Source organism: Ixodes scapularis, unplaced genomic scaffold (assembly GCF_016920785.2).
Source record: "Ixodes scapularis isolate PalLabHiFi unplaced genomic scaffold, ASM1692078v2 PGA_scaffold11__112_contigs__length_91849675, whole genome shotgun sequence".
In the NCBI taxonomy this organism is placed as follows: domain Eukaryota; kingdom Metazoa; phylum Arthropoda; class Arachnida; order Ixodida; family Ixodidae; genus Ixodes; species Ixodes scapularis.
The window spans coordinates 25,495,812-25,519,125 of record NW_024609837.1 but is presented as its reverse complement, the minus strand read 5'-3'; the positions used below and the strand labels follow the sequence as shown (position 1 = coordinate 25,519,125).

General features: G+C 46.0%; 1 protein-coding gene across 1 annotated transcript in view; it reads right to left on the bottom strand.

The window, feature by feature from the left end:
• LOC8033979 (histone deacetylase 6) overlaps positions 1-23,314 on the bottom strand; it is a 46,014-nt gene that overhangs the window by 1,624 nt on the left and 21,076 nt on the right. Inside the window, exons 7-16 of the mRNA XM_029989243.4 lie at positions 20,877-20,945; positions 20,129-20,252; positions 18,797-18,862; positions 17,269-17,328; positions 14,639-14,728; positions 11,196-11,299; positions 9,691-9,758; positions 6,053-6,093; positions 1,280-1,393; positions 615-737 (exon numbers count right to left, since the gene is read on the bottom strand). Coding sequence (XP_029845103.2) covers positions 615-737; positions 1,280-1,393; positions 6,053-6,093; positions 9,691-9,758; positions 11,196-11,299; positions 14,639-14,728; positions 17,269-17,328; positions 18,797-18,862; positions 20,129-20,252; positions 20,877-20,945 — 859 coding nt within the window. The remainder of the gene's footprint in view (positions 1-614; positions 738-1,279; positions 1,394-6,052; positions 6,094-9,690; positions 9,759-11,195; positions 11,300-14,638; positions 14,729-17,268; positions 17,329-18,796; positions 18,863-20,128; positions 20,253-20,876; positions 20,946-23,314) is intronic.

The window sequence follows — 23,314 nt, the reverse complement described above, 5'->3', positions numbered from 1 at the left end:
CCCGTATTTAAAAAAAAAAAAAAAAAACTAAATTGACGATCACAATTTTCATTTTACACCGTGGTTCGCAACATAATTAACATAGTAAGTACTTTTTTTTTTTTTTTGTGGCAAGCCAGGTTTTAAACTGTTATTGTAGTTGCCTCAACCAGAGCATAGCGGTTGTCTGCACTCCACCAAACCAAAACTTGCTACAAATAAAATCACTATTCGATTCGGTATTCGGCTTCTTTTTTCTTAGTTCGATTCGGTATTCGATTCGATAACTACTATTCGGTATTCGCGCACCCCTACATATGACCATACACAAAAAAAAAAAAAATAACTCCCATATTCGCTTGCACAAATGCTTATTAATACTCCTTTTTCCCCAGAAGTGTAACAGATTGGAACTCCTTGCCTCCCCATATTTTTTCTTCGGACAACGTTCTACGATCAGTTGAACAGCTTTTTGAAGTGTTTTATGGGGTTTATGTGTTTTTAATCGCCCCTCCTTTTCCTTTGATGCATAAAGTTTCTGAATGATGTGAAGAAAAACAGCATCCACTCCTGCTTGGGCCGCATCACTGGCCTGCAGTTCCTAAATAAAAGAAATAAACTGTTAATGCGGTTACCTCAACCAGAGCATAGCGGTTGTCTGCACTGCACCAAACTCTGAGGCTTTGGGTGTTCGCTGCCAGAAAGTGCTGGGTACCGTCGGCGTGCTCGGCGACGGAATCAAAGTCGCCCGAGAAAACCTAGAACATTGAAAGACGCACATTCCTGGATTTCAAATGGTGTACTACAGTACCGAGGTAATATGAACTGTCGTTTTCGTAACTACAGCCACATTTCCCAAGTCCGACCTGAGCCAACGCACAATCCGACGAAGCCAATCAATTAATGAAGCATGATTGGCTTAGTTGCACGAAGACAAGACTAGAGCCATGTCGATGCACTTTGGCTGCTGCTTGATTGACTATGTCTGATTGTTGCGTCGGCTGCCATATTGATAATGACAAAATTGTCTCCGAGTCGCTGTACAGCCGCAGAAATGGCTGCCATACTGTAATAACGCGATAAACTGGAGATTGGTGCATTTACAATGTCTATTTAAGAAGTTCAGAATGTAAGTGATCTGTAGTAATACCCTGATACAAAAGGAAAAGCTTCGCAACAAAATTTCGAAGCACTCCGAAATTCGCAATTATGCGAAGTTAGCGTCGCGCAAACTCGTCCAATTAAGCTTGGTGTTGCACCGTACCACTCATAGACGTCGAGCCGATGACGGCGGCCTCACCTGGTAGCATGTGAGGCAGATCCACTGGGTCTGTTTGCGCAGCTCAGGTGCGAAGTCCTTGGGGAGGTCTCGAATAACGTCCTCGTGGCAGCAGTTGATTATGGGCATTGGGAGCTGCTCATGCACCAGAAACATCCAATGAAAAATAAGAATGACACTGTGCAGTAGTGGGGAATGAAAGAAAACGTTAATTGGAGAGGGAAGACCACCCCAATAGGCTGCCCATAGATGCTGGCAATGGTGACAGTGAGGGCTAGCGAAATGCGGGACATGCGGGGCAGGGAAGAGGAGGGGGAGGGGGTAGAGAAAATTTATTTCGGCGACGAATTTTCTAGGGAATGCTGTGGAAGTTGAGGAAAGCCCGCTTACAGCCTTATCCAGCGCTCAAAATGGGATAGGGGACGCGTGCCTGTACCCTCCATTGCATTGCTAAGGAAAGTTGTCGCCGAGTATGTACACCACGAACCGAGGGTCTATTAACACATTTAATATCCTGTGCTGTTTATTTACCTGCTAATTGTATTGCAGCAATTAAGCACAAATAATTTTCACTCCCAGTGATATATATATATAATATATATATATACATATATGCCAAATATGGTATTAAATGTGTCGAAGTTGAAAACATAAAAATTAATCTACTGTAGCAGAACTCAATCCGTCAGATGGGAATAATAAACAGTAAATCTTTTTCGGGTTAGTGCTTCCTGTCAACGCTTACTTTTATCGACGGTCGCTACTCGCAATACCTGCATAGAAAATGGCGTGCCATTGCTATGCACACCCTTACCATTTACCAGCGACCTCCGCGCTTTCCCATGCCCCTTTGTTCGGCACCATCATGAGTTGCAGAGTGAATTTTATGACACTGAAATGCGGGACATTTTGAAGATTTGGGAATTTTTCGCGGGACGTGGGACACGAGCCCTCAAAGCGGGACAGTACCGCGAGTCGCGGGACGAGTGGTCACCCTAGAGAGGGCTGTTGTGATTAAACTAAGGTTCTCGCGAGGCTAGGGTTCCGCGTTTTCGGATCCGATAACCACTCGCCGCTAAATTTGCCGTTAGTTCGGATTTATCAGAAAAACTTCAAATTTCCAGGTCACAACAACAAAATAAAAAGCAATAAATATGATGTTTTACAAGTAAGCTTCATAAGATCACAAGGTCAGTGGTCTTGAGGCGATTAAAGGGACACTGACACATCAAAATCATATATTTTTTTTTTATTATCCGAAACGATTGAAAACGATGCCGGGACATAGACCTCGAAATTCGAAACTTGGAAGTTCAGTATTTGTGAAGTAAAAAAACAATTTTCAAATGCCGAATTCGAAGTTCCCGCGCGATCCGCGCCGGTACGTTGACGTGAAATATTGCGGAGTCCTGCGAGTCGACTTTCTTTCACGACTCCGTGCTGTTGCCACCGCGACCCGAAGCGAGGAGGAAAGGGAAAGGAGATAAGGGCGCCGGCGGACCGAGAAAAACCGGTTCTGTGCGAGCGGTGCCGCCTGCCCAGGCGGCATGTTTTCCGAGGGAAAATACAAATCCAGGAGGCGACATCACACCGGATTCCGATTTTTGGTATTAAAAAAAAAAAAAAAAGAAAGGGCCGTAGTGCGTTTGCAATTGCGTTAAAAAAACATGTTTTACGATAGTCGCTATTAAATGTTATAGAAATGTCGCCTACAAAGCTTCTAAATTTCATGATTTTTGACGTTACGAGTCAAGATAAGCGAGGAGCGGGAGAGAAAAATGCCAAAAATAAAAAAATGCGCACGCGTGGGAAATTTTTTTTTTTCGCGATGCGTTTTTTTTTTTTTTTTGTGTCTATGACTACAACTTGCATCGTTTTAGACGATAAAAAAAAATCGACCCTTGGGGTGTCAGTGCCCCTTTAAAGGGATACTTCAACGAAATTTAAAATATTCCCGTCGTGTTCAACAATAGGTGGAATATGATCCACAATATCCGTAAATGACAATCGCACGTTTTTATTTTGAGCCTGGTGGCTGTATTTTTCGTTATAAACGGCCCACTCTGGCAAGCGCTCGGAGAAGGCCCAGCGGAGACCACGTGACATCCAACGCAATCGTGACGTAGTTCGTCTCGGGACGAGCAAAGCTACGGCGAGGCTGACGTCGAGAGGATGGCTTATGGTGAATTCCGCTCGCAGATCTCGAGCGCTCCAAAAGCGCTCCATTTGGAGCGCGCATATTCCGCTCGCAGATCTGGCTCAAGTTGATCATCTTCCGCTCGTAGATCTCTGGCAGCGCCCGCTCCACGGAGCGCCCCAAACTCCGCCGAACTTGCTCTGCGGGGTTTCACATAGTGATGGGACGAATCACCCGAGATTCGGATTCGGACAGATTCGGAAATTTCCGAACTTCCCGCGACGAATATTCGGCAGATTCGGAGATTCGTCCGAATCGTCGCTGGTTGCAGGCGGCAGCATAAACCTTGTCGTAAACCTCGCGAATGCGGTCAGTTGTGCTTTTCTAGCTACTGTTACTGCATATGACCAGAATTTGTCTTGTTTATTTCAACGTATGGTATGTACTGTACTGTCAATCTAGACCCTGGCACGCGCCCAGGTCCAGCTGAGCTGATCGGTGTGGTTGACGTAGGCCTAACCAATGCACGGTCTCGCTTTCTGTGCGGTTTCGCGGTGATCGGTAAAATGTAGCGAAACGCTGTGTATTATACATAATGTGGCGCAACGAAAAATAAATATATATTCAGCCAAGGAAATGATTCGTCTCCTTCTCTAGAGCTGCGTATGTCTGTACCTGTAAGTCGCGAGAGCGAGATACCGGTGGCAAAGAAAAACGTCGCACTGTCGTTTCTCCGTTCTCGGCAGCAAGTTTTGTATACGTGAACTTTATTTGATGAAAAAGAAACACAATACAGGGGTGTCCAACGCAACTTCATTGTTCGGAAACAGACTCTAACTAAATCGGATATTGTTTCCCGTGTTCCGATAGCAATATTTCAGTGGATAGTCGATCGCCGCGTTTTCCCGTGAAATAAAGCAAGAAGTAGTTAGGCAACGACCGCGCAAGTGATGGTTTGTTACCTCTGTGTTTATTAAAGTCGTACTACAAATCTGAACTCCACCGCTGGCAATCGCTGTCCGTGCCCCGCCGCTTCGAGGCGGCCGAAAGGTATGTGACGGTGCCGAACGCGGACGTATTCGTGATTTGTGACATGGGCGCCGTGGTACGTATAATTTCGCCCGGTCTGTGTCGCGTGTTACTTCTGCAGCTAAGCAGTGACAGTCGCCACTGGTCGTCGGAAAGATTAGCCGGCTGAGGCGTTGGTGGTACTGGTCAAGTTCGAGCAGCGGCCATTTTGTACGGCGGAGGGGGAAGGGGTGTGGGGGAGGTCGCTCCAAAAATGCATGTTTATCTTCCCCTCGTCGATTCGGAGCGGGTCCCACGGAGCGGAATTTTGCCTCCCTCGCGGATTTTGGAAAGCGCTCCAGATCTACGAGTGGAATTCACCATTAGTCGTTAAAGCCACTGAAGCGGCTGCTTTTGTACGAATTTTGAGTGACGGGTTCATCTTCGATAATCTTTAAGGGGGACAATAGCGACTTCTGCGACACACAAAAGGCATTCTCGGGAAGAGGGGAGTTCCTCCTGCCCCTCTTCTCTCGTCGTGGCCGGAGGCGAGACAACCTCCGTCACTAGCTGTCAAGGTTCCTAGACGGGCATTACAAGCGAGGCGTTAGCGACATCCACCAGGTGCTCTTTGCTAATCGTTTAATTCGTTTTAAAATTCCTTTTCGTGACTTTTTTAACAAGATATTGGTATGTTCGACGTGATGCTCCTTTGAACATATATAGACCAAAAAATGAGCGCCGAAATTTCGTTGTAGTATCCCTTTAAGTTTCCTTTGAAATCTTGAGCTACTAACAAAAAGGGTTTGCCTTTTAGCTCGTCAAAGTTCCTTCGGGATAACGGGTGATGGTACCCAGGCTTTATTTATTTTGCTTTTGATTTTTTTTTATTAAATTGATAACGTAATAAAAAAAGACAAAAAAACTCAGAATTTAAGAGAATTGGGATTCTCACAAAAATAAACTCTGGTAAACCCCGAATTTTTTCAGCGAAGAATAAACTCAGAAACACGCTCTCCGAATGTCACGAGAAATGAACTCCGAAAACACGGAGCGCGTTGAATAATCGAGGCCTGCAAACATCCTCCTTCTCCTCTTCCCCGATGCAACGTCATCACAGCCGGATGACGCCAACTCGACAATGGGGCCCGATGCCGAGAGACCCTCGGCGCGTTCATTGGACAACCGAACCCAACCGACCGCTGACGCGGTACACGTGTCCAATCGGCGTCCTCGCTCGATCTCACGGTGATGACGTCACAGTTCTAGTGTACAGGCCTTGACTCTGCTAGAGAGTGTCGTCACAAAGAAGGGAGCAAGCGAGGTTTCCGTCATTAATTTGAATGTAGGATATCCGTTAGATCGTTGTTAAGATGGAGTTTTTTCGACTGTCAAGCTTCGGGACAAGCTGAACTAAAAACAATTTTTGTGGGGTGCTAATTGGACATGCGAACTGGCGAATAAGCGGCGGTGAAAGCCCCTAATGTGCCGCCATGCATCGTTTACTGCGACGTCGAGGGAGTCCTTGTTTGCAAGCGGTTGGGGAGCTTCGTTTGCGTGTAATCAGTCTACGTACACAGAGTGCCCGAGCAAACTGTCTGTGTTTATAACACTTCCCCTTGATTGAGACGCTTTACAGAGGTACTCACCGATTCGATCGGCTTTTCGGGCTCCACGACGATTGGCGTATCTGGTCAAAAACGCGGATACAAAAAATACGATCAGGTTGATAGCTATAATGCTGTATTGTTGTTGCTGTTGTTTATTTCATTTGCATTAAGCAGACCGCACAGGATACTGGAGGCTTGTGGAAAAAGCTGTCGGAAAGCCAGCTTGACAAAGCCACAGGCCCCCATATTGGCATTTATGCAACGCTAAAAAAAAATAATCACCATACCATACAAATTACAACACTAACAAAAAAAAAAAAACGAGAAGCAACAATGGGTACTGTCAAACTATGCCACAACCACGCTAAAGAAGGCTATCTGCAAATACATTAACAAAAAAAAAAAAAGAAAACAGGATTGTGTAAATGAACAAGTCTCAAGGTGGAATAATATCACACAGCATTTTTTTACATAAGAAATGTCGACTGGTGGCTGAAATGACAACGCAATGCTAAAAACGTAATACCTAAAAGCTCGACATTTTCGGCAGCTAATCTCGTTAGTGATCTTGGTAGTTTGTTGTTCAGCATATCTTGCCCATTGCTTGTTCTATGAGTGCTAAGGCTCACTGTGGCGCGTTGCGTAGGATAATACTTTGTAAGTTAGCTAGTGCTTTTTTTTTTTTTTTTTTTAAACGATGGTTTTGCGTTTTCGCTAAATACCAAAACATAAAACCGAAAACACCAAATTTAATCTGCCCTCAAAAAAAAAAAAAAAAAAAAGAAAAGAAAAGCCTTTGCGGAAAAAAAAAAGTTTCTACCCTTTACCTAGTTTCATTCTCTTATCGGTACCGGGTTGTTTTCCAAGTATTCAGGTCACGGGCATGTTGCCTGGAGTTTGAAGAATATTATACCCGTGTCCTATATTCTCAACATAAACCCCGACAAATGCAATTTTTTTTTTTTGTTCAACACCGAGGATTGACACCGGAAACCGCCGAACCGGATTGAAAAATAAACCCCTATAACACCAAAACACCCGTGTACAAGGAACAAACCAGTCAAACAGGCGCCTGCAAACGTACGATAGTGCTGCACAAATACATTTACGAGCGGGCAGGTGCACTCTCCGTATGCTTACATTTTTGGTGGGAAACTAGCATACATTATTCAGGGGCAGGTTCACACAGTCATCTAATAGAACATTTTCAAAAACCCCATCAAACAGCATTAACGATTGCCTTTTGTTTTTAGACTTATGCTAGATGGCGCAAGCTACCACCCATTATAAAGAGTATAGCCATTAACATCCATCCATCCATTAGGCATTAAGATGCGGATTGGGGGGGGGGGGGGGGGGAATCCGAGTCCTTGCCAAACTCACTCGCACGCAATGCGAGCTGAATCGAGTTTACGCCCAACGTTGACGCCACCCTCGTAACTAGGGGTGTCGCGAACCGGCCGAGGTTCGAGTTCGACCAGGTTCGACTTTTTCGAACTTGTAGGGGAAAATTCGACGAACCTTGTATTGAGGTTCGACTAGTGTGCGCATGCGCGACAGGCTGGCCAGTTGGCTTTGGATTGGATGGTGATGACTAAGGGATGAACTAAGGGCAGCGCTGATTGGTTATTTGAGTTAATACAATATAACAAATTAAATTATTAACTTCTTCAGTTATTAGAATCAGTTTTTTTTTTAAATTGTAGCTGTTCACAAAATTAAAATAACCCTTTGCGTAAAAAAAATTCTCCAAACCTAGACATGCTTGTATCAAGGTCTGGCCACACTGTCCACGAAGTCGAACCCACTGATCTCAATGACAATTGCTGGATCGCGCTTGCAGCTCCCGCAAGTGAAGCCACCGGGCGTCACTCGCTTGGGATACGATTTGCCGTTTTTGCTAGCCTTTGCTGCGGTTTTCCAGCGTGCTGACGACACGTTTTCTACTCGTTCGTCGTCATTCGCCGAAGAAGTTTTTTGAAGACTCTGTGTATTGTTGAGACTTTCCGTTGTGAACACGTGGAAAATTTTACGAAAGTGCAGTGTCGCAGGAAAAAGGCACAACGCGTCGAAAGGAAGGGCTGGCGGCGTGTTCAAAGCATCCTTGGCACGCCGAAGTGCCGTGTCTCTGTGCCTTCGCGCGCTTGGATACCGACCAAGAACCGACGCCGTGTGAATGTGTTCAGCGAGTGCAATGTGCGTGAAGCCGTATCAAAAGGTACAACTCGTCGAAAACGTGTCGCCGGTGTCGCGGCGTGATCAAAGCTTCCTTGGCACGCTGAGTGATGCATCTTTGTGCCTTCGCACGCTTGGATACCGGTCAAGAATTGACGCCGCGCCAAAGTTCTGAACGTGTGTCGCGCATAGATGCCTTTAGATCATTTATATATATCGGCCACGGAGTTCTGGATCGTCCAGCTGTTCCGGTGAGTTGCTATCAATAAAAGGGGGAGATCTGTACGTATTCTTATGTTCTATATTAACCATGGCTATGTCCCAAATCTACTCTAATAGATTCCGTGGGAGCACAAATAGGGCAACGTTGCACGTGGAGCCAGGGGGTTTTTCGAAAGCAAAAGTACAAGACGGCGAGAATGAAAATCTTTGAAGCGCGGCCGATATGGTCGTGTGCAATCTGTTGACCAATTACAATTAGGCGAGTCGCGTAGGTTGATAATAAGCCAGCACTGATCAGTGATGAGGAGCTGTTGTGCACGGTATTGTGTAAATCGTCTAAGGACGAAAAAAAGACGTACCTTCTCCCCATCCTCCGTCGCTAGTGGACGCTGGATTAAGCTCGTTCCTAAACCGCGAGGGGAAAAGACGCTGATCCAGAGGCACGAACAGCTTCACGCACATTGCACTCACTGAACACATACACACGGCGTCGGTTCTTGGTCGGTATCCAAGCGTGCGAAGGCACAGAGACACGGCACTTCGGCGTGCCAAGGATGCTTTGAACACGCCGCCAGCCCTTCCTTTCGACGCGTTGTGCCTTTTTCCTGCGACACTGCACTTTCGTCAAATTTTCCACGTGTTCACAACGGAAAGTCTCAACAATACACAGAGTCTTCAAAAAACTTCTTCGGCGAATGACGACGAACGAGTAGAAAACGTGTCGTCAGCACGCTGGAAAACCGCAGCAAAGGCTAGCAAAAACGGCAAATCGTATCCCAAGCGAGTGAAGCCCGGTGGCTTCACTTGCGCTGCAGCGAACAAGCGGGGAAGCGCGATCCAGCAATTGTCATAGAGATCAGTGGTCGAACCGGTCGAATATGGTGAAAAGTTCGAAGGTTCGTCGACCCCGAAAGTTCGACCTAAAAATCCGGTTCGACAAAAGCTCGCGACACCCCTACTCGTAACCAACACAGGTTAAGAATTCAGGGGAAGCTCCTCCCCACCTCTTCCCACTCTAGCAGGATGGATGGATGTTAATGGCTATACCCACTGTAATCGGCGGTAGCTTGCGCCACCTAGCAGGGTGAACGTTGGAAAGGAGGTTGCCACCTCCCCAGGGTTCACACTGCTAAGGTGGAAAGAGGTGGGAGGAGCTTCCGCTGAACTCTTAACAACGGCGGATTCGGATATCTGGTGCAGTAGTTACTAGATGACGCACACTTTTTAAACGTGTCTATTGAATGGAATTAACCATGAGCCCTCCAGTGCGCAGCTCTTACCTTCAGGGGTGAGGCATTTCCAGTACGGCTTCACGGCAGTCCTGGCTCGTTCAATAGATGCCAGGGCACTGGGAGATTAAGAACCTTGTGAAGCCATTTGGCGCTCGGGAGTTGGTTAAAATAGATTTAGCATTCTTGCTTGTGCATTTGAACATCACAGGAATGCGGGTGCTAGTGGCATTTAGACGTCCGTACATAAAAAAAAAAAAATTTAATTTGGGAAACGAGTTTGAACTGTAGACTTGCTAGACGTTGCTTAAAAAATGCTGCAAGTTTTTTTTTCTGTTTTAATAATCTAAAACGACTGTTCTAATTAGATAGATTAAAAATATAAAATCTTGTAAGATATTCAGTTTACTGTAAAAACTTCGCTAAAATCGCTATTTTCGACAGGATTAACAAAACCTTTAAAGACGTTTACAAAAATCTGTAATACGAAATTATAGAGCGCGGCTCTTGAGGTATTTTGATTGTGCGATATGCCGTGACGGGAGGGTACGCAGGAGGAGGAGGGTATGGAGAAGGAAAAGGGGAGGGTACGCAAAAGGGGAGGTTATGGAGGGGGGGTACGTAGGGACCTTCTTTCCTCCTTCTCCCGTCCTTCTCTCCTCCTCCTCCATAACCACACCTCCCCCCACAGTTTCCCCGCTAAATTTAGCTCGAAAATTGACGCCACGTGACCTCAACACCAATTCAGTTTCCCCGCTAAATTTAGCGGGGGAACTGAATGCGCGGTGTTGCATTATGGGACGTCACAGACCTACACACCAATTCGGTTTCTTCGCTAAATTTAGCGGGCAATTGAATTCTCGTATAGGTCTGTGACGTCCCATACTGCAACGCGCGCGGTTACGCCGACGGCGACGCCGCGAAACGCGGGAACGAGCGCCGAAGAGCCTCGCTCTAAAATCGCAAGCTTTGACGTGTAATTGAATGGCGCCAGTCAGTATACTGTAAAACCCTTTATTTTCGCGGCGCCTATTTTTCGCCAATCGGTCACAGATGACATAATCGCGACCACTAAATTTCGCGAATTCAAGACGCCTGCATTGAAAATCTTAAGGACCGAAATTTTCGCACGCCCTTCAATTTCACGAAAATTGAGGGCTCGCGAACATTAAGGGTTTTACAGTATATTTCTGGTTGTTTGTCTACTTTGTATTACTTTGTCCCTTGGAGAAAACCAGTGAACGCCCGCCTATTCAGATCTGTTTCCATGGAACTTTCACGATGTCCGCAATGAAATTACATAAACGCCCACATGATCAACCTGGTTAATATTCAGGCTTTCAGCACGAGCCAAGTTACATCCTTTATCTCTTCCAAACCCGCACCTCTCTCAGACTGGGGGTTCTGAAGGCTTGCGTTGTCGTCACAGACACAAGACAAGACACAAGGCTTGCGTTGGCGTCAAGAACCCTCAATGCAAACTGAAGCAAATATAGGAATGTAGGAATGACCGCGCTCGCGTGCACAACTCGCGCATCGTCTCGTCCTCGACATACCTTGTGGATGGTCTCGAGTCTGTCACGGCCATGACTGGGTCTCCCAGCAGCGTAGCCATGCACGCGGCCATGCATTCGGCCACCACGTCCACGTTGTAACCTCCCTGAAGAAGAGAACGGCGCAGCCATGTTCCTGACAGCCCTACATAATGGTGTAGGCTGTTGAAGAGATCACTCGCTAGGCGGCGCAAGCCGCCGCCCGATTCGAAGGGTTCAGCGGTATTAATGCATCTAGCATAAGTAGACGTTACTTTCATCGGAAATTGTTCAGTCGTGCAGAAAAGTCTTGTACCTTGTCAATAAGCGAAAGATGTAAAAAAAAAAAAAAATAACGCGGATTCCCAGAACAGAAGTTACTGAAAACTGACTAAGCAAGCCGGTTCAAAGCAGGGGCGAAACCACGTAACAATGCGTCCAGCCAATTCAACGCCGTGCAAGTGTCACGTGATTTTGAGGGATGGTTCGTAGCATCTGTTGCAGTCCAACGCCGCGTAGTCACGTGATATGTATGCAGCGCTGGGATGGTTCGTAGCATCTGTTGCAGTCCATTCTGTTCTGTGTAAAATTACAGCCAAGAGTAGTGCCTATTTTTAGTCAAAATTCGCTTCCCTTCGAAACTAAAACGGACCATGCAAATTTTCAGCTCCCTCTTTAATCGCGCTTCGAACGGTTGTTTCTACTGTGAAGGTGAACGCCTCTTAGAGAGGTGTACCATAGCCTCTTCTATACTGACAAAGCCTGGCAGATCGCCACGAGACGCGGCCGCCAAAAGTGAAAAGGTAGGGCGCGGCAGACAACGGATGAGAGGTGAGTCATGTAACGGGCGCCCCGCTGCGGCGAGACGCCGAAACGCACTTCTCCCGAGCGATGAAATGTCCGCTCGTGCTCCTCGCGTTCCTCGCGCTACCTCTTCTTTTCTCGTCGGGTTTGAAAACCATGTTTCGGGTCCTCGCCGCTGCAAAAGCTGTGCGCTGGATACCAGCTTTCCTGATAAATCCTCTGTGCTACCAGATCCTCGCGCTCCAAATCTGAGACCGGGCATTATGGCTCCGTCGTCGAACTGCCAGGCTTTGTGAGTATAGACGAGGCTATGGATGTACCGATTAAAACACTTGTCGTCTAAATTGTCAAACTTACGAGTACGCTTTTATCTCTGCCTTCTAATTCGACTCCCTCTCGTCTCGTTAAACAGATTTTTTTTTTTTTTCACGTGTGCAGTTTTTTGTTGGAGCTTTGACGCTGTCGCGACGATGCTGCATATTCCAAAATGCACTAACGCAGTTTTTTTTGTGTGTTTTTAGCGTTAGCTGGGAATTTTTTGTGCGGCCACGAATAAACTCCCGTTTTGTAAGTGAGTTTGTGTAATGAAAACTAACTTGTATTTCACGTGCATGCGGGGCTCGAGGTCGCGCAAGCTTAGGACTGCGGTGCCCTGATCGCGTGTCCGACTGGTGAGTTCACGCCGTACAAAAATTGGTCACTCGATATTCGCCTGATGACGTCACATAAGTGTCATGTTGTCTTCGGCCACGATCCTGGCGGTGTCACAGCAGCGGTGGTGGATCTGACAGACGCCCGTTCTACCGCAGGTCGCTCTCCAGCTCGACAGTCCACGGAAGCTTTGGTAGCCAGGAGTTGGGACGCTGCGACGACAGCGACACTCGCGGTCGCTCGTGCTTATTTGCCGGGTTCACTCCCACCAACCGCCAGGATCGCGACGTCCGACAGCGCGACACTCCGGCTTCTGTGACGTCATTTATTGCGGTTTCGGGGCCGCTTTCGACAAATTGGCGGTTTCGACGCTAGAAAAAAACCGGTCGAAAGCGTGTTCCGGGCACAGTTGTAGAAGGTGCCGTACACCTGTGCCGGATGAACCACGACGCTTCATCGCCTCGGTCTGTACGTCTGCCGTGCCGTAGCAAGAGGCGGGTGGGAGAGGGTGACGAAGCGACGAGGCGACGCTTCAAAAAGGCGCGTCGGTGCGTGCCAGGAGGGTCGCGACTGGACGACAAGGCGCGGCCGCTACGTTACCCGTAAAACGCACTTCCATACGTGACGGTTTGATGGCTAGATCGAAATACGGCTGAAAGTTTTATTTTTTCCTTTTACGCGATGACAGATGCGCGGAGGCCGAGCTGGGCAAATCGCTACGCGTGTAACGGCCCTGTGAGAGTCACGGAAAGTTCAATATCGGTCCTGCATTGGTCGGCACCCGGCAGGCCGCTGCCGACAGCGTCATCTGCCGGCCAGACGATGCTACTGTGGCAGAAAAGAAAAAAAAAGTATCTGCCTTTTTGCACAACGTCTGCCTCCACCAAAGACGGATGCGGCTGCCATAAATCTGCGCTACCACATTGAAAAAAACAACAAAAAAAAACACGAGTATACTGAAAGAAAATGTCTGCAAGAAGATAAAGGCAGCGGCCAATCCAAGGGGGGGGGGGGGGGCGACGGGGGCGGCCGCCTCCCCCAAACAAAGTCGACCCCTCCCCCTCCACCTCCCCCTTCTTGGAGGGCAATTTGACATGGGTGGACCCCCGCGGTGCACACAAAAGAATAAGAGAATAGTATCCTTACAAATTTTCCGCCCCCCCCCCCCCCCCCCCCCGAAAACGGAGTTCTGGATCCGCCCCTGGATAGAGGGGAGGCTGTGTAAAAAGTAAGTTTCCAAGCAGCCAAGAATGGTTTGGTATGTCCACTGTTTTGCCGCAGTCCCCACAACGAACCTATTTCCTCACTTCTTAATTTTCACGTTTTTAACGGACAATGTTTCTAAGGGCTGGGGTCGCATCCCTTAGGAAATTTTGACGTGACGCCACAAAAGACCGTCACACGCCCGCCCAAAATGTGGCACACACTTCAGTCCCGTTACGCAAAATGCTAACTCTGTTGGGCGAGGTAACGCTTGCCCTAGCGAAATGCGCAGCTCAAAACAACCTGCACATTCTGTCTCACAACAATCAAATTCCTAAGAGTAAGTAACATATATGTATGTTTTTTATGTGCGTGGTAATTTTTATAAGACCAGAACGAGTAAGGAAAAATAAAATAAAAGCGAATGACGAAAGGACGATTGACCGTCGTACGAGAGAAAAGAACGCCACCGAACTCATCTCCTGTAAAGCGTGCTTTGCCTGCCGAGCTTCGGTGCACTGCAACAAAGCCCGCCAAAGAGATCCTCCGACCAATGCGCGGAGAAACTGAGGGAGAAGAGAATAGACGAGAGAGCGCGGTGACGTCACAACGCCGAGGTCTGATTCGCAGGATTAGTGGGTAGGCCTAAAGCTAGCTGGCTCTTGTCTCGACTGCACTCGTTGAACGCGCGAGAACGCGGAACGCCGGCGTTTGGCTCTTGCATTCGAACCGACGATGGCGTGGCGCGCAGGCTGCTTGGAATTGCTCCGATTCGGCTTGGGGAACGGAGTCCGATGGAGCGGGCTCACCTCCAGTTGAAGAATCAGCTTCCCGCCGGCCAAGTTTCGCAGTAGCGACGTGATGTGTTGATATCCTGCAGGGGTCACGCAACAATCTCCCTAAAAAAAAAAAAAAAATGTTATTTTTAATTATTTAAATTAAAAAAAACACACACACACACACACACGTACATATATATACACTGGCTTTCCGTTTTTTCCGTTTAAAATTCTCAATATAGGTGGCCTGACGGAACCGTCGTTCCTTTCTTCCGATTATATGTGGGGAAAAAATAATCTACGCAAAAAAACATCTTTTTGGTTTTAGACGGCTTTTTTTTTTTTTTTACAGGCAAGGGAAAACAAACAAAACAGTTTTCATTTACGTAGCTCCCGCTCGCCGGCGAAGCGAGAAACAAAAACATGCGAGAAAAATAAGTAAAAAACAGATCACTGCAGCGAGTCCTTGCTGTCATTTACTCTGCCCGTCTGTGACCACACTCACCCGTTCGGAGACTATCTGCTTTACACAGTCGGGGCTAGCCAATAACTCTAAAACCCAGAGACAAGGAGCAAAAGGGACAAGAACAACACCGTCTCTAGCTCACCTGCCTCTTTATTCTGATTTTTTCGATCGAGGGATGTGTGGCGCTTACAAAGTTTCTACAAAGTTTCACTGACCTTCCCCTTCCCCACTTCCCCCCTCGTATGTCAGCAGGTTACAATGTCGTTGTTTATATGAACGCGACCGAAGACCGAGGGAGTTCGGAATTGTTTACTTATTGTCCGAGCGGGGAAACAAAAGAGCGTTTCTTTGAGAAAACGAAAACCGCGTCGGACCTGCGGTTGTTCTTGCCGGGAGGACAGTTTGTAGAACCGACCTCAGAGGAATTTTGAAATATTCCTGTCTAGAATCATCATGCTCGTGTCATAATTATAAAAAACAAAACAAAACAAAACGGTGTAGTTTTTGTTGCAGATTATACGTAGGCGCATGCATTCACTGTTGGCACCCGCCAGCCATGCACAGAGATACAGGTAAGTTTTCGTCAACGTTGGCTTTCTTACGTTGATTTTGCCGTTTACTAAAATGTAGCTTTGTATATAAGTTTTAACGCAACTTCATTTTGTTGGCCTAATCGGAAGTTTAGGCTACATGGAGTATGCAGGACGTGGTAACTTCCTCCCGGCTGTAAGCGCCGTTCAGACGTGTCTTCTGCAAACGGACGCAGTAAATAGAGATTTTTTTTTTTTTTTTTTACTTTGAATAACCGGGATTTAACTTGGAGCATGTACTGGGCGATATCGGTGCTGCAAACGCGACATCGACATGTGTGGGTGAGTGCATTCTACGAAACTAGCAATTTCAGCTGCTCGTAAAAAACAGTGAAAAAAAAAAAAAAAGCTGACTGCTTGTTTGTGTTTGCTGCGTTGTGGCCTGTACAGATGTGGATATCCTGTCATGTTACGAAGATTGAGCGATACTGGTTACGATCTAATTTCCTCTGGATGATTTTTTTTTCTTTTTGCCGCCTCGTTCACTTTGAGGCAAAGCTCCGGCCTACGGACCCCCAGCTGGCGGGTTCGAATCCCGGCCGAAGTGCCCGCAATCTGGCGTAGCCTTATTGCGGAGAAGACGCCGTGCAAAGAAGCTTTTTGTTGCACGTCAGAATATTTCCATCCGGTTGAAATTAATCCTCAGTTCTCCCCTGGGGCGTGCCAAATGCTCTTCGCTAGTTTAAAACGTAAAAAAAAAAAAAAATTATATTACTAGTTGTCATATGATTTCTCTCGCCCGTCTTCTGCTGGTTGCATTGCACATTTCAAGTTAAGTATCTCCGCTATAACCGCAAAACATCTTTAGTTGCTCGATTTTTGCTGATTACACGAGACCTTGGTTAATTGTAGCAATTACTACTATAGATAAATAACCTCGAAAATGAATAACACTCAACGTTTGATCACTCCAATGAAAACATCCACGTAGCAACAACAAAATTACTCGTGCAAGTAACTGCTCAGCTGCAACACGATTACTTTTATCCGCATCCTACGAGCCTCACGCTGGTGGGCGTTGCTTCAAGTGATCCTAATATTGAATATGCTGACACACTAGGGGGATTGTGGGGGAGAACGCATTAAGTCGCAGACAGAACGTGAAGTTCATGTTGTGTGACCTGCTATGAAGTCGCACTCGGTCCGCCGATCGCTTTTGCGGGACCAAAGCACAGCCTGTTCTTATGAACAAACCATCTGTTTCGTCTGTGTAACAGCAAATGATACGATGTAGTGGCTGGCTTAGTGAGTAAACGAAGTGGAACATGTTTTCTTACGAGCCACGATCAATTAAGAGAGCGAGTTGTTTTAAATACGTTCCACAGAGCACCGATGGACGCATCGTTATTTAATTCATTTAGGGGGTATACAAAAACAAAAATACACGTGGAACACTACCATAAACATAAAACAATCGAAGCATTAAAACATTCAAGAAAAAGAAGACATATGTAGAACGTTGACGTACACACACGAAAGACGACACAGCATTTCTAATAACATCTCTAATTTTGTTGCGTTGTGCCCACGAGACACGTGACATGTTGACTATTGAGTTGGAAATATATTGAGTTGAAGAAGATATGAAAAAATATTATACTTACCAGCAGGTCTCCCTTAGCGGAGTCAAAGCCAGCAGATATAATCACCAGTTCTGGATTGAACTTCAGAGGGGAAAAGAACACGCGAGAGGAACGAGGTTCATTGTTTGCTCTAAAGGCACAACGTTGTTCTTCGAAGTATTTCATAGTACATTTAGCGTCTCGGGCCATCTTTAGTAGTACTGCTTGTTAAGTCATTACTTTTGTTAAAACGTAAAAAAAAGAAAAGAAAAAAAAGTTGCAGATAAGGTGTGCTTGACTTGTCTGTCATCACAATATTTGTTGTTTTCTATTCGTTTGTCTCGCGAGACGAGTGAATTGTATACAATTCCGTACGTTCCCGCAAAAATGTCCTTATTGGAACAAAAAAATTGTAGGGATGTTTCGAATAATATTTTAAAATAATTGATTGTAATTTCTAAAAAGTGTGTATACTACATGCGCGAGATTTAGACGATCATAAGAGAAGCCACGTGTTTGGATGAGTACGCGTAGCCGAAATAGGTCTTCTTTATTTGTTTTATAATCGACAGATTAATGACGTTCCTTTATTGTCAAAATTATTATTTTTTCTATGGGAGCAAGACAACTTCGATAACAAAAGAACAACTTGATACTTCACTACTTGTTCCTAGCTGGTTATGCGCACTGTTCCAATGTTTATAAATCACAGCCCAGTGCACGCCGGCTGGTCGCTTCGGAATACGAGCAAAAATCGTGCCGAAGCGCAAACGCTGAAAACGGCACCCGCCAGAGGCCCTTTTCTGGAATGCTCTATACTTATTGTAAATGCACACACAAACTCTAAAAAAAAAAAAAAAAGCGTTCTAGTTATAATTTATATTATAAAACAACAACTAACTTGCAGTTTTAGTTACAAACTAAAAAGACGTCGTCAAAATCTGTAGATGTTGTTATCACGCTCGGAGAGAATTAACTCTCTGTGCCTATGCAGTCAAAGGTGCGCGAGCACGTGCCTGAGAGCTGATCAAAGTGCACGCGCATTCCTATTCTCTTCTAAAATACTTGTCTTTCCGCATATCTTTTGCCCCTTGTGGTTAAAATCTCTCCCCCCCCCCCCCCCCCCCCCCCCTTCCTATTTTAATTAAAGTAGCCTTTGACCATAGCCTCCTTTTTACCCACAAAGCCTGGCAGTTCGACGACGGAGTCATAGAGTGCCCGGTCGCAGATTTGGAGCGCGAGCTAGGATCTGGTAACACAGAGCATTGAAGGGCCATTTCTCGGAGAGCCTGGACGTCAGCGCTCAGATTTTGAAGCGGCGAGGACCCGAAACATGCTTTTTGGCTCGGGAGAAGTGTGTTTCGGCATTTCGCCGCAGCGGGGCGCGACGAAATGCCGCTCCACCTTTTTTTATTTTGGCGGCCGAAGCGGCCGCCAAAATCTGCCAGGCTTTGTCAGTATATAGGAGGCAATGCTTAGACATTACTTCTTCCGAGTTTGAACGGGAATGAGCTACTGGAAGAGGCGCAAATCTGCAAATACTACAACAAGTAATTGCGATGTGACATACCTCATAGGCGACGGGTAAGATGAGTTGGTGCATCGCTGTCAGGTAGTCGGCATCGGTCATGGCTGGCTACGAAGTGTAAAAAAGCGTCGTCATGAGCGTGAAGCGAAGCTCCGAAAGCGCGTGCTCAAGTCCTCAAAGAAGGTTGATAGTGTTGGGTAATTGATCGAATGATATATTTATGTACTTCATTATTTATAGGCTAACGCGAACTCATTATCTGAAGAACTGGGTCACATCGTTCGAGGGGGCTGATTTTTATTTTTTCTTTACTTCAAAGTTTGCACAACGATGTATTCGATTTTGTATAGAGCTTGTAGCACGTTCAAGATGGCCATCATAAGGCGGTACTTTTCAGTTATTTTTAAGTTAAAAATATTTAAAAAAAAGTGACTCGGGGAGAAAAAAATGTTTTTTCGGGATAGCATTACTACGGATATTGAATCATAGTCGACTAATTAACTATAACAAGCTAATTGACTTCTGAGACGCTCATATCTTAGCTGGCACTTCATAACCAGAAAAACGTCGCCCGTCGATATAAATGACCAGAGCCCTACCGAAAAATCCGGTATAACTTTTCGCTATCCGGATTATGGAACCGGAAATCTATCTTGATTCTATCTGGAATTCAGGTTTTCAGAAATTATTCCTTTGTGTGCAATCTGGATTTAGGGTTTCCAGAAACAAATTTCCGGTTCCATAATCCGGATAGTGAAAAGTTTTACCGGATTTTTAGGTAGGGAGCGCTTAGAGTTTAACAGATATAACGCTTGTCACAAAGACACGTCGCGCTGCCACCGCAGTATCCGGTTTAATTTGATTTCGTTACCTTAAGGCACTATTTCAAGCGACTTGAGTGAAGGGGCAGAGTACGTATAACTTGCAAAGAATGCAAACTACGAAACGTTTGGTTTGTGTATACACTAGAACACCCTAACTGTGCCCATCCATTTTCGGGTACGCTCGGGCGCTTCGTGAATTTACCACAGAATACCGCGAGGCAGTTAGTTTACCGAAATCTAACAAACGCCGCCATGGTCTATTTTGACGATGGTCTACGAAGCCCTGGTCAGATTTGGATGCATGCCAACTGAGGATTATTATTTTGGAAGTTTATTATTAAATTTTAGCTAATTAGTCTGCTCACTACCACGTAACACTCGCTGTCTGACATTCACCGATCCTTCTGTTCCCAAAAAAAACATTTCTTTGTTTCCAGTGACGCCCCTTTTAAAGGATATTTGCGATCCAAGAAAGTACCTTTCGTATTGTGCGACCATATCTCTTGCTTCACAGTAAAGTTTTATCGAATATAAAAAAAAGAGGGATTACCTTTGTCCATGGTATGTTTATGTTGTAACCTTTTCCGTCGCCATCGCCAATGAATGTAGCGTCTGCGATTTCTGTACGCGGGAATATCTTCAGGGAGTAGCGGTGCAGAGAAACGTACAAAACTCTGAAGAAAAAAGAAACCGACATCGTGGCATTTCATTTTACACTAAGCTTATGTTCTCGCTGGTCTCGCCAGGACTAGTGAAACATCAATTGTTCTTGCATATGGTCTGCAATGTTGATATACAGGGTGTTCGGGGAAAAAAAAATGAAGTTTTTTTTTTTTTTTCTCGTCGCAAAACTAAGCTACGCATCGCCGTACGACCAATCTCCGCCCAAATGTAACGCTGTAGCGGTGGGTACCTAATGTTGAAGTTTCAGAGCTTACCTTTACCTAATTCAAATGTTATAACTGATTTTCAGAAATGTTCAGTTAGGAAATGGCGATCAATGGAGCTGCGAATACACGCAGACGAATGGCGAACGCCACCAGGAACGCGTCCCATTTTCTCATTTAAAATTTTCCAAAATCGCCGATAACTTTTAAATTATACAAGGATTAGTTTTGAAACATTTTAACATCTGACCGGGACCGCTGGCGCTACACTTGGATGGAGGGTCACCGCCCGACAATACGTAGCTTGTTTTTGCGGCGAGAAAAAACACGGTACTTTTTTCTCCGAAACAACTTGTCGAGTGGCTATCATTCTTTTACAGTATCGGCTCAGAAGAAGGCAGTTTTACGTACGAGGCATCCTTGTAGAAAACGGTTTGGGTTCCGTTGCCGTGATGAATGTCCCAGTCGAAAATCAGAATCCTGGACCAACACAATAAAGATCACCTTGAGCCTTGTAAGGTATACGTCGCAAGCGGGTTTTCGCTTCGGGGCAGATTGCATAAGCTTTAGCGACTCCTCTGGTGTTTTCCAGACTAAGCAGCATGTTTCAGAGAATCATCTACGTCTAAATTCTTAAAGGCGTCCGTAATTGTCAAAGATGTTTTGTGACAAATTAGAAGTGTTCACTTAGATTCCTTCTCAAAATGAGTGCTGCGATTGCTGAACCCTGAGTCAGTTGCTCTAAGAAAAAAGGGTGTAGTCGGGTGCATCAGGCGCTCATGCACCCCTTTCCTGGAGGACGCACCCTCCGTTGACCAGCCAGTGTGCTTGTACACCGACAATGAGCATCCCCCTCCCCTTAAAAACATAGGTGTACCAATGCACCGTCACGCTAGCCACGCGCCCCGATCAGCTTGTGCTTAAATTCCCCCATGGGGGTCACTTTTTGGGATGGGCAGTTTCTTAGGAAGTATGGAGCTATCGTGTTCCCTCGGTATTGACAGTAGAGTGGACGCTATGCTTGTTTTAGGCCAATCGGGTCCCCGGGTAGGATCACGTGACTACAGTCTCCAAGCTAGAGATAAGGCAGAGCACGGCACCAGCCTGAAGGCCAAGGCCACGGATAGCATCCACTGCACTATTAACTTTGGGTCGAACTTTCAAGAGGATATAAGCGACAAATCCTTTCATTGTTGGGTTGCCCCTGAAGATAAGCCTTTGCGAGGGTGGCCCCTTTTGGCCTTGAAGGAGCTGCAATTTTCATACTCATTTCTTTTTCTTTCTCTCCCTAAGCTGAAAGCATAGAAGAAGGCGCGCAGTTGCCGTACCAATGAACCGAAGGCTTTTTTTTATCCCTCGACTCCTCTGTCTGGGCGCGGATACGGCAGGAGCGTGATCACGTGGTAAAGGTTTCACGGATGACGTAGTAGAGTGTACCAAGATTTCCAGTGTTTGAAAAGTCCTACGCGTGTATCGGCAGCAGGGGATTTCTTCAAAAAAGCCCAAGGAAGTTATGTGATGTGTTTAGTGTTCGGTTCGGCAAATTACTGCTTCGGCCACATCGTGTTGAATTTTCACGGACCCCTTTCTTTTCGTTTTTGTGTTTGTGTGGTTCTGCAGTGTCCGTGTCGACATATATATCGGATTACATATTTCAAGTCCGGTATTTTCATCGTAAGTGCACTGCAACCTACTCCTTTGCAACAACTGACCGTTCCGTTCCGGATTACCTCTAGAATTAGGCAGTGTTTATTTTCTAGCAGCCGGGAGAATAATTTCCCCGAAATTCTATCGGCAGTCGCCTGCCAATAGCTGTATACAATCATGTGACAACTGCAGGTGGAATATTGACTTTCTTATTCTCCTGGCGTTTTGTGAAAACACGTTATTGTCGATGCACGTTTTGTAGACACGTTTCATCGACACTAACGTTTCATCGTCACTCGTTACGCAAAATGCACGCTGTAGGGACATTTTGTCGCGCGTGTGTCTATGAGGCGCGTGCTCACCGACCCAGCCGACCCGTTCGCGCCGCTTCGTGGCGACAGTCTGCGGCGGCTAATTACAAAAATGTTGGCCCACCTGTCCCCATACACTTCACTTCGCGGATACATTCCGGGGCGGCTCATTACAAGAAAAGAAAGAAGAGAAGCTAAAATAGAAAAGCTAATCTGAGCTGTCGATGAAACGTCGTTCGATGAATTAACGGCGACTGCCGGTGGATATTTGTGGAAATAATTCTACGGGCTGCTGGCAGAATGGACACTACCTAAGACTCACCCCCGGTTCTTGTTTGTTTAGTAATCTTTTCAGTTGTGTAAAAGCTTCTTTGTACGTCTTCAGATATCGCGGATTGCTTACAAGTTTGTACTTGTTTACGGAATAGGCTGTCTAATAAATTTCTATGAGATTTGAAGACAATACCGTGTGTCCGTTTACCTGCCTTTTTGCAATCACCGGGGCGCATACATTTTTTACTGTTTTCCTTGATGTCTTAAATAGGTTTATGAAGTTATGAAACGGGTGCATAAAGTTGTGTAACCATGCACCTTTGAATCGGGTGCATCTGTGTTCTCTTCGAATTCAGCGAGTGTAGAAAGAGGTGTAACAGTACACTATTGAACGGGGTGCTCCTCTGTTCCCTTTGAGAGCAGTAGGTGTAGAAAGGGGAGTAATTGTACACTATTGAGCGGGGTGCGTCTGTGTTCCCTTTGAGTGAAGCGGGTGTATGAAGAGGTGCAATGGTACACCATCGAATGGGGTGCATCTGTGTTCCCTTTGAGTGAAGCGGGTGTAGAAAGAGGTGTAGCCGTACACCATCGAATGGGGTGCACCTGTGTTCCCTTCGA